This window comes from Syngnathus leptorhynchus, chromosome 1 (genome assembly GCF_054491065.1).
Source record: "Syngnathus leptorhynchus isolate UIUO chromosome 1, UIUO_Slep, whole genome shotgun sequence".
Lineage (NCBI taxonomy): Eukaryota > Metazoa > Chordata > Actinopteri > Syngnathiformes > Syngnathidae > Syngnathus > Syngnathus leptorhynchus.
In genome coordinates, this window is record NC_141195.1 from 4,470,716 (window position 1) to 4,486,674 (window position 15,959).

At 41.4% G+C, this 15,959-nt stretch overlaps 2 protein-coding genes across 8 annotated transcripts; both read left to right on the top strand.

The window, feature by feature from the left end:
- The first annotated feature begins 7 nt into the window (after positions 1–7).
- Positions 8–5,498, top strand: LOC147061457 (uncharacterized). Of its 3 annotated transcripts, none has more exons than XM_085910805.1 (6): positions 8–169; positions 1,547–1,671; positions 1,979–2,248; positions 2,320–2,416; positions 3,120–3,204; positions 3,293–5,498. In XM_085910805.1, exons 2-6 carry the CDS (start codon positions 1,560–1,562, stop codon positions 3,617–3,619), a joined length of 891 nt encoding a protein of 296 aa, XP_085766931.1. In that variant the 5' UTR covers positions 8–169; positions 1,547–1,559; the 3' UTR covers positions 3,620–5,498. The 3 variants fall into 3 exon arrangements, with proteins under 3 accessions (XP_085766931.1, XP_085766923.1, XP_085766918.1); XM_085910797.1 differs by having other exon boundaries at positions 158–244; XM_085910792.1 differs by lacking the exon at positions 8–169 and adding an exon at positions 242–368.
- Positions 5,499–6,091: 593 nt separating this feature from the next.
- xpc (xeroderma pigmentosum, complementation group C) lies at positions 6,092–15,933 on the top strand. 5 transcript variants are annotated; one of them, XM_085910772.1, is made up of 15 exons: positions 6,092–6,250; positions 7,644–7,768; positions 8,076–8,345; positions 8,417–8,513; positions 9,217–9,301; positions 9,390–9,547; positions 11,577–11,697; positions 11,781–11,870; positions 12,161–12,988; positions 13,070–13,230; positions 14,178–14,259; positions 14,470–14,601; positions 14,788–14,957; positions 15,034–15,127; positions 15,198–15,930. In XM_085910772.1, exons 2-15 carry the CDS (start codon positions 7,657–7,659, stop codon positions 15,525–15,527), a joined length of 2,730 nt encoding a protein of 909 aa, XP_085766898.1. In that variant the 5' UTR covers positions 6,092–6,250; positions 7,644–7,656; the 3' UTR covers positions 15,528–15,930. The 5 variants fall into 5 exon arrangements, with proteins under 5 accessions (XP_085766898.1, XP_085766890.1, XP_085766881.1 ...); XM_085910764.1 differs by having other exon boundaries at positions 6,239–6,325; XM_085910755.1 differs by lacking the exon at positions 6,092–6,250 and adding an exon at positions 6,326–6,449.
- The last annotated feature ends 26 nt before the right edge of the window (positions 15,934–15,959 follow it).

A 15,959-nucleotide genomic window follows, 5' to 3' on the forward strand; every position in this document is an offset into this window, starting at 1 on the left:
ATGGAAAGAGCCGCCATGACGATCGAGGAGAACTCCCGTGGTGAATAGAACGGTCGGCAGTTTATGAAGTGTTTCTAGGAGAGGGCTGCAAGACTCTTTCAAACCCATGACGTCAGTACACCAACGTTCATTAATGTAGAAACAGAGTCCACCTCCCTTTGATTTTCCGGTGAGCTCCGCGCTGCGATCTGCTCGCATTAGCCGAAACCCAGCTAACTCCACGGCGTGGTTGGGGGTACGTTCGGTAAGCCACGTTTCAACGAAACACAGCGCGGCGGATCTGCTGAAATCAGTGTTCCTCGAAGTGAGGAGGAGCAGTTAGTCCATCTTGTTCGCCAGGGAGCGAACATTTGCCAGATGAATTGATGGTAGGGCAGAGCGGAACCCTTTCTGCCTCAGCTTAATGAGGGCTCCGGCTCGTTTTCCGCGCCGTCGTCGGCGTGCTAGCTTGTATAGCATCGCCGCTCCAGCTAAAATCTCCGGCAAACAGTTTGTATCTGAGAGGACAGGAGAGAAAATATCAGAAGACTGTCCGATGTTTAACAGCGCTTCTTTGGTAAAAGTGATCCGGGATGGACAGCAGAGAACACAAAAAACGCACAAAATAAAAAATAATATCTATATCGATCGATATAGATATAGATATATAGAGAGTAATACATATAGTAGATATAGATATATAGAGTAAATATGACTAACTACTAACTATATATAGTTATATATAACTATATATAACTACATATATATATATATATATATAACTCTATCTATCTATATCTATATGTATATATATATATATATATATATATATATATATATATATATATATATATATATATAGATAGATAGATAGATAGATATAGTTATAGTTATAGTTATAGTATTAATATATATATATATATATATATATATATATATATATATATATATATATATATATATATATATATATATATATATATAAACTTTTTTTATCCTCTGGCGCCACCCACAGGATGAAGTCCGCATTTTCGTTCCGTACTACCAATACAATAATTCAGATAATCCTCGTTAGTATCTCCACCGCCTGACGAATGAATGAATAAGTAAATAAAGAAATCTATGGTATCTACTTTTTCCCCTAACAGACTAGTGACTTTTAAAGTCTTTTGATGGCTAAAAATCATTCCTAATCGTGTCCTTGAACAGCACCAGCAAACTACAGGGTTCGCGGTCACTTCCTATCACCTGAGTACATAGTTTTTGCCATCGCCTGCAATTTACTTGAGTCTCCACGTAGTGGCAGTACGTACTCAAAAGTGGTTGCGATTCCGCAGAATGCCAAAAGAAAAAGAAGATGACCGGAAGTGACACCCCAGCCCGCCTCCTTCACGAATTGTCTAACAACTGTTATCAAAGAGGCGTTGACATGATACATAACTTCTTTTTTTTAATGTTATTCACCAGCGCATAATTACACGCGGGGGATTTTGAGACTCACCGTTTAGATTTGTACTTGATTTAAAAATAAATAAATAAATAAATAAAAAGAAAATACGTATTCTAGCGAAGAAAACAGCATGGCAAAGCGGAGTGGCCGTATGAAGTCAGATGTCGATACGAAGAAGCTGAAACAAGTGCCGAAGGCAAAGGGTGGAGGAACTAAAGTGCTGCCGAAGAGAAAAGATGCAGGTAATATTTAACTCAACACACTGTGCTGTATTAGATCCTCGGAACTTCAGTTTGCGGAACACGTATTTCATTCCGTGTAACCTATTGACAATCAATGTTCATAGAAAGTTGACCATTCTACTCATCGTGCAATATTGCAAAGCCCTTTATTACTGCATAGCCCTTATAATTACTGTGCTGACTTCTTGGTAACTCAAATTGTTAAACGTTTTGGCAACCAAGCATGCAAAACAGAAAAGCTTTAGAAAGTAAATGTCCGACCATTACATTGGTTAAATGGTATCAATGGTTTGCTATAATCTCCAAGATGATGATGAGGGCAATGCAAAAGAGGAAGAGATGCTCAAGAAGAGGGTCAATCCGAAGCCACGCTCCTCCTCAGGCCATGGAGTTGGAAATACTGTTGGCATCAGCACCAGTAAACACGTCAGGGCACCGGTGAAGAGGGTGGAGATGCACAGCACTAATGCTTGTGATGAAAAGATGAGTTCAGCAGCCCCAGTGACACACAGTGTAAAGGAAGAAGAAGAAGAGGAGGAGAGTGAGGAAGAGGAGGATGACTGGGAGGAGGTGGAAGGTGAATAGAAAAGAATAACAACACTGTACCTGTACTTGCTTTTCAATTAACTTGTGTTTGTGTTTTGTGAGAACTGGCTGAGCCTCTGAGTCCTGCAGAATCCTCAGAACCAGCCCTGCCCTCTCAGCCTGTAGAGATAGAAATTGAGACCCCTGAAGTCAGGAAAAGGTAAGTGAACATCAATAAGCATTTTCTTAGCTTTCTTGCGCAGCAAATACCTATCAAACTGTACTTGGTGGCTTCTGACTTGTGTTTTCGAAGAGGGTGCAATTACACTTTACTATTACAATTGACTATTTGGTTTTGTAATACCATGACAGTATATGACAGTAAACTCAGACACAATTAACCAACACAATTACCAACCTAACTCAGAGAATTTTAACTTTCAGTAAATTAACTAATCAGTTATTATAGGTACCCTAAATGGAACTGGATAAAAGCCTAATTACAATAGCATCTGGGAAATGGTCTACCTTCTGGAATGTTTGTACAAGATGTATTTGTGTCAGAAGACTTTTGTCAATACAAAAAAAGAAAGCTATTTCATTTCGGTTGCTCCTTACATGTTACTAAGATACTGTGTTTGTATTTCAAATGTTTGAAACACCATGTGTTAATAACACCACATATTAATATATTAACTAATTTCACGGATTTTCACTTATATATGAATTGAGTTGTAATCAATCATTAGACTCTGGGAAATTGAGGAACATTTTGAGAAAAGCGATTCTGCTTTGACTCAAGATGAGCAAATTTCATGACAAATATTGAAGTTATTTTTGGCTTTGAGCCATTTGACTGACAAATTGTCCTTTTAATGATGCTCAAATATTGTTGTGAGTCATCATCATTTGTGATTGGCCAGACAGAAGAAAAAGGCAGAGTTTGAAATGTACCTGAGACGGGTGATGAACCGTTACAAGAAGGACCTGCTGATCGACACACATAAGGTGAACACACTTATGTACACTTTTATTGTGAGAATCGTTCCATCCTGCCTTTGGGAGTTATTGCTAGATTCTTCTCATACTCTGTCAGGTGCACCTCATGTGTCTTTTGGCCAGCGGGATGTTCCGCAACCGCCTGTGCAGTGAACCCGATCTGCTTGCCATCACTCTGTCGATGCTGCCCGCCCACTTTAGTGCAGTCGCCAAGGAACGTAAAGATCAGAACTACCTCTCTGGGTTGCTAAAGTGGTATGTACACATTATGGTATGTGGTATGTACATGTATGTTTACTCATCCAAATCAGTAATTCTCTACCAGGCGGCTTTGGCTCATAAGGCTGGAAAACACTGCATTAAGGGAAAGCCAACTCAAAAGTATATTCACAAAAATATGTACTATACTCCCCTACTAGCCTAAACACAGCATTCAAATTAACCTGATTTAATTTATATGCAACCAACCGCTTATCTCCAGTGGCCATAAACAAATGTTAAGTATTTATCATGAATTTGAACGCATTAATCTATGTCTAAGAACGAGCTTTTTGGGGTGCTTTGTAGGCAACAGCAACAACAACCAAGTCAAACTACCGTAATTTTCGGACTATACGTCGCAGTTTTTGTCATAGTTTGGGTGGGGGGGGGGCGACTTATACTCAGGAGCGACTTATATGTGATTTTTTTTCAAAAATTTTCAAAATTAAAAAATCCGCGAAAAACGAACCGCGATGTAGCAAGGGATTACTGTCATTTGAACTGCAAGTGACGTCACCCGTGCCGCGCGGGGGTTGTTTACATAAGAGACAAAGGATTTGATCACGGGATGATGAAGATGACGAAGGGCCCCACGTACTTCCAAAGAGAAAGACAAAGAGTTTGAAGGATTTAATGATTTGGAGTGACACAGAAGGTTTGAAATACTATGATGGCTTTTACGCACGCCGGGTCCTTCTCGACGGGAGCTGTCTTTCACCTCCGTGGATGGAAGTCGGGGGCCGGCGCTCGGCCGGGTGGCTGTCCGGGGACGGTGGATGGGGCTCGGACATGGCTTTTACGCACACCCGGTCCTATTTATGGAGCGCTCTTCCACCTCCGTGGCTGGATGTTCGTAGTTGTTGGCTCGTTGAACTCTTGTTTTGTTAAATAAAGAGCCGTTTACCAAACCCACGTCTTTCTTGGTATTTTGTTAACGCTACAACATAGTTATGTACTAGATCGCTGCAGCCCACGCGCGCCGTTGTTGACATGAAGAACGAGGAATTTGATTGATGGATTTAATGATTTGGAGTGACACAGATAGTTTGATAATGTTGTTGTAGAATGATAGTTATTTAAAATATACTATATATACTGTTACATGGGTCTGTGGTTAATTAGAAATGCAATTTGCAACGGGTCCGACGTCAGCATATGAGGCACATAGGCAGCATTGTTTACATAAAGCACGATCGATAGATTTAATGAATTGGAGCAACACATATGGTTTGATAATATTGTTACTATATGATAGTTATTTAAAATATACTTTATATATCGTTATATGGGTCTGTGAAATAATTAGAAATGCAAATCATGACGAATCAGAGGGCGAGCGTACGCTGCATTGTTTACCTAATAGACGATCGATGGATTTAATGATATGGAGTGACACAGATGGTTTGATAATGTTGTTGTAATATGATAGTTATTCGAAATATACTTTATATATCGTTATATGGATCTGTGGTATAATTAGAAATGCAAACAAATAAACAAATAGTCCGACGTCAGCATATGCGGGGCATACGCGTACTTGCAGCATTGTTTACATAAAGCACATCGATGCTTCGAAAGGAAAAAACCCAACCCCCTGACCAGAGTGATGACACCTCGACGGGGAGTAGATGGCCATCGACCAATCATCACACAATATTTTGCATGCTTTAATATTCATATTGTGTTTCTTTAAAACTGGGCAACCCGGAAGAATGTGTTGTCTTTTGGTGGTCACAAAAACGCACGAGTTTTAGTGTGAGGGACCCGGGTCCCAGGCCTGTATTAGTGCGCTTTGTTAGGAATAAACAATTGGTAAATTTGGTCTGATTGATCTACCGGTCTTCTCTTTGACAGAACGAACTCGCAAAATTGTTAGGTGCGCCAGTGTGTGGATTGGGACATAGAAACTTGTGTTAAGTGTTGATCGCAATTCGGAGTCAGATCAATAGCTAAAAATCCGTATCCTAACACTCTCCAGGCTCTCCCCGTAACACCTCCTGGCTTTCCTGGCCTCTCGGTTCAGTGTGTTTCTGGTCTCCTTGAACAGGTCCCGGTCGCCGCTCCTGAAGACCTCCTACTTGGCTTTGCGCAGCCTCCTGAGGTTCGGTGTTAACCAAGGTTTGTCGTTGTTGTACGTGCAGAAGGTCTTAGTCTGCACATACAGATCCTCACATAAACAGATGTATGATGTAACAGTTTCAGTGAGTTCATGCAGGTCTGAAGTTGCAGCTTCGAAGACTCCCCAATCTATGCAGTCAAAGCAGGCTTGGAGGTCCTGCCTTGACTCCACTGTCCACTTCCTCACAGTCCTCACTACAGGCTTAGACGTTTTAAGTTTCTGCCTGTAGGCCGGGACCAGATGAACTAGACAGTGGTCCGAGAGTCCTAAAGCTGCACGAGCCACAGAGTGGTATGCAACCTTAATTACGGTGTAGCCGTGGTCCAGTGTCTGTGCCCCTCTGGTGGGACACGTAATGTGCTGTCTGCATCTGGGGAGTTCGTGTGCGAGGTTCGCCCTTTTGAGATCACCCAAAACAATGATTAGTGAATTTGGTAGGTTTCTCCATGTCTGTCACCTGGTCGGCCAGCATCTGCGTGGCTTCACTCGCACGCGCGTGTGGTGGAATGGAAAGAGCCGCCATGACGATCGAGGAGAACTCCCGTGGTGAATAGAACGGTCGGCAGTTTATGAAGTGTTTCTAGGAGAGGGCTGCAAGACTCTTTCAAACCCATGACGTCAGTACACCAACGTTCATTAATGTAGAAACAGAGTCCACCTCCCTTTGATTTTCCGGTGAGCTCCGCGCTGCGATCTGCTCGCATTAGCCGAAACCCAGCTAACTCCACGGCGTGGTTGGGGGTACGTTCGGTAAGCCACGTTTCAACGAAACACAGCGCGGCGGATCTGCTGAAATCAGTGTTCCTCGAAGTGAGGAGGAGCAGTTAGTCCATCTTGTTCGCCAGGGAGCGAACATTTGCCAGATGAATTGATGGTAGGGCAGAGCGGAACCCTTTCTGCCTCAGCTTAATGAGGGCTCCGGCTCGTTTTCCGCGCCGTCGTCGGCGTGCTAGCTTGTATAGCATCGCCGCTCCAGCTAAAATCTCCGGCAAACAGTTTGTATCTGAGAGGACAGGAGAGAAAATATCAGAAGACTGTCCGATGTTTAACAGCGCTTCTTTGGTAAAAGTGATCCGGGATGGACAGCAGAGAACACAAAAAACGCACAAAATAAAAAATAATATCTATATCGATCGATATAGATATAGATATATAGAGAGTAATACATATAGTAGATATAGATATATAGAGTAAATATGACTAACTACTAACTATATATAGTTATATATAACTATATATAACTACATATATATATATATATATATAACTCTATCTATCTATATCTATATGTATATATATATATATATATATATATATATATATATATATATATATATATATATAGATAGATAGATAGATAGATATAGTTATAGTTATAGTTATAGTATTAATATATATATATATATATATATATATATATATATATATATATATATATATATATATATATATATATATATATATATATATATATATATATATATAAACTTTTTTTATCCTCTGGCGCCACCCACAGGATGAAGTCCGCATTTTCGTTCCGTACTACCAATACAATAATTCAGATAATCCTCGTTAGTATCTCCACCGCCTGACGAATGAATGAATAAGTAAATAAAGAAATCTATGGTATCTACTTTTTCCCCTAACAGACTAGTGACTTTTAAAGTCTTTTGATGGCTAAAAATCATTCCTAATCGTGTCCTTGAACAGCACCAGCAAACTACAGGGTTCGCGGTCACTTCCTATCACCTGAGTACATAGTTTTTGCCATCGCCTGCAATTTACTTGAGTCTCCACGTAGTGGCAGTACGTACTCAAAAGTGGTTGCGATTCCGCAGAATGCCAAAAGAAAAAGAAGATGACCGGAAGTGACACCCCAGCCCGCCTCCTTCACGAATTGTCTAACAACTGTTATCAAAGAGGCGTTGACATGATACATAACTTCTTTTTTTTAATGTTATTCACCAGCGCATAATTACACGCGGGGGATTTTGAGACTCACCGTTTAGATTTGTACTTGATTTAAAAATAAATAAATAAATAAATAAAAAGAAAATACGTATTCTAGCGAAGAAAACAGCATGGCAAAGCGGAGTGGCCGTATGAAGTCAGATGTCGATACGAAGAAGCTGAAACAAGTGCCGAAGGCAAAGGGTGGAGGAACTAAAGTGCTGCCGAAGAGAAAAGATGCAGGTAATATTTAACTCAACACACTGTGCTGTATTAGATCCTCGGAACTTCAGTTTGCGGAACACGTATTTCATTCCGTGTAACCTATTGACAATCAATGTTCATAGAAAGTTGACCATTCTACTCATCGTGCAATATTGCAAAGCCCTTTATTACTGCATAGCCCTTATAATTACTGTGCTGACTTCTTGGTAACTCAAATTGTTAAACGTTTTGGCAACCAAGCATGCAAAACAGAAAAGCTTTAGAAAGTAAATGTCCGACCATTACATTGGTTAAATGGTATCAATGGTTTGCTATAATCTCCAAGATGATGATGAGGGCAATGCAAAAGAGGAAGAGATGCTCAAGAAGAGGGTCAATCCGAAGCCACGCTCCTCCTCAGGCCATGGAGTTGGAAATACTGTTGGCATCAGCACCAGTAAACACGTCAGGGCACCGGTGAAGAGGGTGGAGATGCACAGCACTAATGCTTGTGATGAAAAGATGAGTTCAGCAGCCCCAGTGACACACAGTGTAAAGGAAGAAGAAGAAGAGGAGGAGAGTGAGGAAGAGGAGGATGACTGGGAGGAGGTGGAAGGTGAATAGAAAAGAATAACAACACTGTACCTGTACTTGCTTTTCAATTAACTTGTGTTTGTGTTTTGTGAGAACTGGCTGAGCCTCTGAGTCCTGCAGAATCCTCAGAACCAGCCCTGCCCTCTCAGCCTGTAGAGATAGAAATTGAGACCCCTGAAGTCAGGAAAAGGTAAGTGAACATCAATAAGCATTTTCTTAGCTTTCTTGCGCAGCAAATACCTATCAAACTGTACTTGGTGGCTTCTGACTTGTGTTTTCGAAGAGGGTGCAATTACACTTTACTATTACAATTGACTATTTGGTTTTGTAATACCATGACAGTATATGACAGTAAACTCAGACACAATTAACCAACACAATTACCAACCTAACTCAGAGAATTTTAACTTTCAGTAAATTAACTAATCAGTTATTATAGGTACCCTAAATGGAACTGGATAAAAGCCTAATTACAATAGCATCTGGGAAATGGTCTACCTTCTGGAATGTTTGTACAAGATGTATTTGTGTCAGAAGACTTTTGTCAATACAAAAAAAGAAAGCTATTTCATTTCGGTTGCTCCTTACATGTTACTAAGATACTGTGTTTGTATTTCAAATGTTTGAAACACCATGTGTTAATAACACCACATATTAATATATTAACTAATTTCACGGATTTTCACTTATATATGAATTGAGTTGTAATCAATCATTAGACTCTGGGAAATTGAGGAACATTTTGAGAAAAGCGATTCTGCTTTGACTCAAGATGAGCAAATTTCATGACAAATATTGAAGTTATTTTTGGCTTTGAGCCATTTGACTGACAAATTGTCCTTTTAATGATGCTCAAATATTGTTGTGAGTCATCATCATTTGTGATTGGCCAGACAGAAGAAAAAGGCAGAGTTTGAAATGTACCTGAGACGGGTGATGAACCGTTACAAGAAGGACCTGCTGATCGACACACATAAGGTGAACACACTTATGTACACTTTTATTGTGAGAATCGTTCCATCCTGCCTTTGGGAGTTATTGCTAGATTCTTCTCATACTCTGTCAGGTGCACCTCATGTGTCTTTTGGCCAGCGGGATGTTCCGCAACCGCCTGTGCAGTGAACCCGATCTGCTTGCCATCACTCTGTCGATGCTGCCCGCCCACTTTAGTGCAGTCGCCAAGGAACGTAAAGATCAGAACTACCTCTCTGGGTTGCTAAAGTGGTATGTACACATTATGGTATGTGGTATGTACATGTATGTTTACTCATCCAAATCAGTAATTCTCTACCAGGCGGCTTTGGCTCATAAGGCTGGAAAACACTGCATTAAGGGAAAGCCAACTCAAAAGTATATTCACAAAAATATGTACTATACTCCCCTACTAGCCTAAACACAGCATTCAAATTAACCTGATTTAATTTATATGCAACCAACCGCTTATCTCCAGTGGCCATAAACAAATGTTAAGTATTTATCATGAATTTGAACGCATTAATCTATGTCTAAGAACGAGCTTTTTGGGGTGCTTTGTAGGCAACAGCAACAACAACCAAGTCAAACTACCGTAATTTTCGGACTATACGTCGCAGTTTTTGTCATAGTTTGGGTGGGGGGGGGGCGACTTATACTCAGGAGCGACTTATATGTGATTTTTTTTCAAAAATTTTCAAAATTAAAAAATCCGCGAAAAACGAACCGCGATGTAGCAAGGGATTACTGTCATTTGAACTGCAAGTGACGTCACCCGTGCCGCGCGGGGGTTGTTTACATAAGAGACAAAGGATTTGATCACGGGATGATGAAGATGACGAAGGGCCCCACGTACTTCCAAAGAGAAAGACAAAGAGTTTGAAGGATTTAATGATTTGGAGTGACACAGAAGGTTTGAAATACTATGATGGCTTTTACGCACGCCGGGTCCTTCTCGACGGGAGCTGTCTTTCACCTCCGTGGATGGAAGTCGGGGGCCGGCGCTCGGCCGGGTGGCTGTCCGGGGACGGTGGATGGGGCTCGGACATGGCTTTTACGCACACCCGGTCCTATTTATGGAGCGCTCTTCCACCTCCGTGGCTGGATGTTCGTAGTTGTTGGCTCGTTGAACTCTTGTTTTGTTAAATAAAGAGCCGTTTACCAAACCCACGTCTTTCTTGGTATTTTGTTAACGCTACAACATAGTTATGTACTAGATCGCTGCAGCCCACGCGCGCCGTTGTTGACATGAAGAACGAGGAATTTGATTGATGGATTTAATGATTTGGAGTGACACAGATAGTTTGATAATGTTGTTGTAGAATGATAGTTATTTAAAATATACTATATATACTGTTACATGGGTCTGTGGTTAATTAGAAATGCAATTTGCAACGGGTCCGACGTCAGCATATGAGGCACATAGGCAGCATTGTTTACATAAAGCACGATCGATAGATTTAATGAATTGGAGCAACACATATGGTTTGATAATATTGTTACTATATGATAGTTATTTAAAATATACTTTATATATCGTTATATGGGTCTGTGAAATAATTAGAAATGCAAATCATGACGAATCAGAGGGCGAGCGTACGCTGCATTGTTTACCTAATAGACGATCGATGGATTTAATGATATGGAGTGACACAGATGGTTTGATAATGTTGTTGTAATATGATAGTTATTCGAAATATACTTTATATATCGTTATATGGATCTGTGGTATAATTAGAAATGCAAACAAATAAACAAATAGTCCGACGTCAGCATATGCGGGGCATACGCGTACTTGCAGCATTGTTTACATAAAGCACATCGATGGATTTAATGAATTGGAGTGACACAGATGGTTTGATAAACGTGTTATTTATGTAATATTTATGTACACATTAAGTATTTATGTAATACTTACTTGAATAACTCTGAATGGTACGTCAGGCCCGTTCTCAGCTCCTCGTTTGTGTATATGTTACGTCAGCATACCCGTATCGTTTAGCCTGTTGTTGCTGGTTCATGTCTGTTTTCGGTGTTGGATTTTGACAAATACATTCGCCCTAAAAGTGCGACTTATACTCCGGAGCGACTTATATATGGTTTTATTTTTCACTTTATTGTGCATTTTATGGCTGGTGCGATTTATACTCCGGAGCGACTAATAGTCCAAAAATTACGGTAATTATAATTACCTTAAATATGTATGAAACCAAAATATGCACAAACTTTGAACTGTTTACCTTGTCAGTTAAAAGGTCACTAATCTCATTGCATCGCCCAGGTTTCAAGCAACTTTCACCCTCAATCCCAGTCTTTCCTACGAAGAGCGTCCCGACCCTCGCGCTCTGCTGGAGAAACGTCTAGCGAGCCTGTCAGCAAAGAACCACCAGGAGATGACTCATGTCAGTAGGTTGACCCATCCAAGGGAATGGAATAATTCAAATAAATGTTGTTGACATGGTTATATTGTTTTGGTTTCCCGTAGCTTTTCCTGCTGGTCTTGAGGTCTCTTCAGCTCTTTTGTCGGTTGGTTCTTTCTCTGCAGCCTCTTCCTCTTAAACCTCCACCAGCCAAGGTAACATCACCATTTGATAATATCTAAGCCATCCATTCATTTTCAGCGCAGCGTATTCTCATTAGCGTGAAATACTATTATCACAATAATATTAAATATATTAGCACAAATAAAGGCTTATGCTTTTGTACACGCATTTTATAAATACATATTAATAGAGTATCTGCAGTTCAGTTAATATGAATCTCTATGCATGGTCAGATCTACTGAGTAGACATTCTGTTTCTTTGCCTGTTATTGTGTCCCTGCAGGATAAATACTTTTAATCTAAATCTGTGTCTTGTCAACAGGGCAAAGGCGCCACAACCTCCTCTAACGCACCAGCAAAAACAAACCAAAACCAGGTAACATCTAAGACCAGCTCACCTGAACAGAAAGTCTCTCGAGGCTCTAAGAGGCCAGCTGAAGCAAAAAGTGCTGGAGACAAGAGAGGCAAACGAGCAAAGAGAAAACCATTAAAGGGAGAGGTAGAAGAGGAGGCTGAGAAGATTTTGTCGCCAGGTGGCCCAAGACCAAAGAACTCCAAACGACGTAGCATTGCCTCAAAGGTCAGCTACAAGGAAGAAAGCAACAGCGAGGGTGAGGAGGAAGTTAGTGATGAAGACTCTCAACAGTCCAGTGAGGAGGACAGCGAAGATTCAGAGATTGGGAGCAAAACTGCCAAGGTAGTAAAAGGTAAAGAAAGAGGCAAAGATAAAAATGACAGGAACAATACAGCCCAGAAGAAAATTAGTGGGCTAGGAAAAGATGAGGAGAATCACAGAGATGGAGAAAAAGGACAGGCTAGCAGCAAACCAAAGAGACAGAGCACGAAAAAGAAAAATGGTGTCGGAGCTGACCAGTGGGTGGAGGTGTTTGTAGACAAAACCTCCTCCTGGGTGTGTGTGGATGTGGAGCATGGAGTGGGCGCACCTCAGCTCTGCTCCCAGAATGCCACGTGGCCAATCACGTACGTGGTGGGTGTGGACGAAGACGGCTTTGTGAAGGACCTGGGCCGCAAGTACGACCCCACCTGGATGACGTCAAGCAGAAAGAGGCGGGTGGAGGAGTGGTGGGAAGAGACGCTGCAGCCCTTCCTGAGACCAGAAGATGAACAGGACATAAAAGAGGAGAAGGAGGTGAACCATTGTCAAATTTGAAAAAAAGTCTCACTTAACAGGCTCAGCGCATGCTCAAGCTTTGTTTTATTGCCCAATCAGATGCAGAAGAAGCTGCTGAACAAGCCCTTGCCCGTCTCCATCGCAGAGTACAAGAACCACCCGCTGTATGCGTTAAAGAGACACCTGCTCAAGTATGAAGCCATCTATCCCGACACAGCCGCCATACTCGGATACTGCCGAGGAGAGCCGGTGTACTCCAGGTCAGTCAAACACTCAGGGCACTTTAGTGTGAGGGACCATCACGGACATAATTTAGGATTACCTCTCACACCTGCTTTTGCTCACCGCCCTTCTGCATGTTCTCCCCGTGTCCATGTGGGTTTTCTTCAGGCATTCCGGTTTCCTCCCACATCCCAAAAACATGCTTGTTAGGCCGATTGGGCACTCCAAATTGCCCGTAGGTGTGAGTGAGTGCGAATGGTTGGTTGTTTCTGTGTGCCCTGCGACTGGCTGGCAACCAGTTCAGCCCCCGCCTACTGCCCGATGACGGCTGGGATAGGCTCCAGCACGCCCGCGACCCCCGTGGGGACTAAGCGGTTCAGAAAATGAATGAATGAATAAATGTATTTTCAGCCCAAAGTCAGCCGGGATAGGCTCCAGTGCACCTACGACCCAAGTGAGGAAAAGTGGTTCAGAAAATGGATGGATGGAAGTATAAAATTGTGTGAATGACAGTGTTTTCATAAGTGTGAGAGGTAAGCCTGGTTCTAATCACCAACGGCCCCTCATAATTTTGTCCCATTTTTCATCGATAATCAGCGGGTAGTCTGTCCAGTTCACAGGTTCTCTGACTAAGTGTGAGTTCAGACACTTTTCAGAATCAGCTTTATTGGCCAAGTATGTGCATGCCAAACAAGGAGAATTTGACTTCGGTTGATCTCAGCCTCTGTACAACATTTAAGTGACTCATTATTTGATGGTAATAATGTGAACATTTTGACTGGTTTAAGAAAGTCTTGACACTAAAGACTATATCAATGTTATACTATAATATTAATGTTTTTTAATGATTTGCTCGAATGCAGCAATATCGAGCTCTTGTTTGTAATGTTGGTATTCATTATACAGTATTATTTCAGTTAAGCAACGACAGTGATCTACTCTAGAGGCAAACAATATTAAATGTGATCTTGTTCCTTTCTCCTAGAGATTGTGTGCATACTCTACACTCCAAAGACACGTGGCTGAAAGAAGCACGGACTGTCAGAATAGGAGAAGTACCATACAAGGTAAGAGTTTTGATATTGAATTTTGATTGTCAATTCATTGTTGTTGCTATTATTATGTGTTTTATTTATATATTATATAAGCCCCTTCCATAGTCATAAAAATGGGAACACTAGATATTGACCAAACTCTCCGATGTTGTTCCCTTTCATCATCACGACCTTAAAATGGGATCTCCGGGGTTTCATTTTAATGATTTGTGTCCACGTCAGATGGTGAAGGGCTTCTCTAATCGTTCCCGTAAGGCTCGGATGATGACCGAGCAGAAGGATGACAATGACCTTGCTCTGTTTGGAGAATGGCAGACAGAGGTGTATCAACCTCCCATAGCTGTGAATGGAAAGGTATTCAATGCTAGTGAATTGCTAACTTTGTCATTTCAATACAAAGGAAAATTGAGGAGTTATCTATTGGGTTTACAATTTTTGAAAAACCAAAATCTTGAAAATATCTATCAAAAGATGCATGTAAATGGCCTCAGATTGATTCTCTCACTGCTGTATTATTTACTACTCATTTGTTGCCCTCAGGTTCCCCGCAACGACTATGGCAACGTCTACTTGTTCAAGGCTTCTATGCTCCCGGTGGGCTGCGTCCACCTCAGGCTGTCCAACCTTCACCGTGTGGCCAAAAAGTTGGACATGGATGCTGCTCCCGCCGTTACTGGCTTCGACTTTCACGGGGGATATTCGCATGCGGTGTAAGACGTTTAATATAATTAGTAGTACAAGAAATTGTTTGTTTATATATTAACTTCGTTCCAACGTGTGCCCCAGCACTGATGGCTACATTGTGTGTGAGGAGAATGAGGAGATCCTCAGAGCTGCCTGGCTGGAAGAACAAGAGCTTCAAAGGCAGAGGGAGAAAGAGGTTCGTGGGAGGGTCTTTGAAACGTTGTTCGTTGTTTGGGTAAATGGCCATTTTGTCTGTCATTTTTCAGAAAAGAGAAAAGAGGGTGATCTCCAATTGGACTTTGCTTGTCAAGGGCCTTCAGATCAGAGAACGTCTAAAGCGGCGTTATGGCAAAAAGGGCCAGGCCGCTGCCGAAGACAAATGTGATGGACTGTCTTCAGATGAAGCAGGTGTCGAGGAGGAGGAAAATTCCAGAGCTAAAACTGCCATGGAGACACTGGCTATGTCTTGGCCACAAAACAGGCAAGCAAAGGAAGAGAAAGCAACGGAAGAGAAAGCAGGGAGTTTCAGTGGACAGAAGACAAAGTGGGAGAGGAGAAGCAAAGAGAAACATTTGTTCCCCTTTGAGAAAGCGTGATTCATGCATGTCATTTTGTACTTTCACTCTCTGCCGCTCTACAGACACACTGCGTAGTACAGATGCATACAAGTCAATCATGGGTGGTTTTGCAGACGGCGAAATAAATTCAAACAATATGACAAAAAACACATCAGACATGGACAGTTTTGACCGGATAGAAGCTGAAATGTGTTATTGTTGTTCGACATAACTACGCGACTTCCATTTTGTCCATATCTAAAGGAGACACACTTAGACTCTCTCTTTTTCTCACTGCTGTGCTGCGTTACAGTGCATGTTTGTTTCTGGATGATGACTCTTGTATTTGCATTCTTTGATGGAAATTAATTTTATGTAAGTGAACATTAAAGTACGATTAAAATAATGTGGAATGCTTCAATTGAAAGTATCTATGGCCTTGTTCTCTGGGCCCAAGTTTTGTTTTTTCTC

Excerpts from the sequence above, each read along its gene's own strand:
- LOC147061457 (XM_085910805.1), top strand. The coding sequence starts at position 1,560 with ATGGCAAAGCGGAGTGGCCGTATGAAGTCAGATGTCGATACGAAGAAG. Across the intron at positions 1,672-1,978 it reads GCCGAAGAGAAAAGATGCAG|ATGATGATGAGGGCAATGCA; the intron begins GTAATATTTAAC and ends ATAATCTCCAAG. Across the intron at positions 2,249-2,319 it reads TGACTGGGAGGAGGTGGAAG|AACTGGCTGAGCCTCTGAGT; the intron begins GTGAATAGAAAA and ends GTGTTTTGTGAG.
- xpc (XM_085910772.1), top strand. The coding sequence starts at position 7,657 with ATGGCAAAGCGGAGTGGCCGTATGAAGTCAGATGTCGATACGAAGAAG. Across the intron at positions 12,989-13,069 it reads ACATAAAAGAGGAGAAGGAG|ATGCAGAAGAAGCTGCTGAA; the intron begins GTGAACCATTGT and ends TTGCCCAATCAG. Across the intron at positions 13,231-14,177 it reads GGAGAGCCGGTGTACTCCAG|AGATTGTGTGCATACTCTAC; the intron begins GTCAGTCAAACA and ends CCTTTCTCCTAG.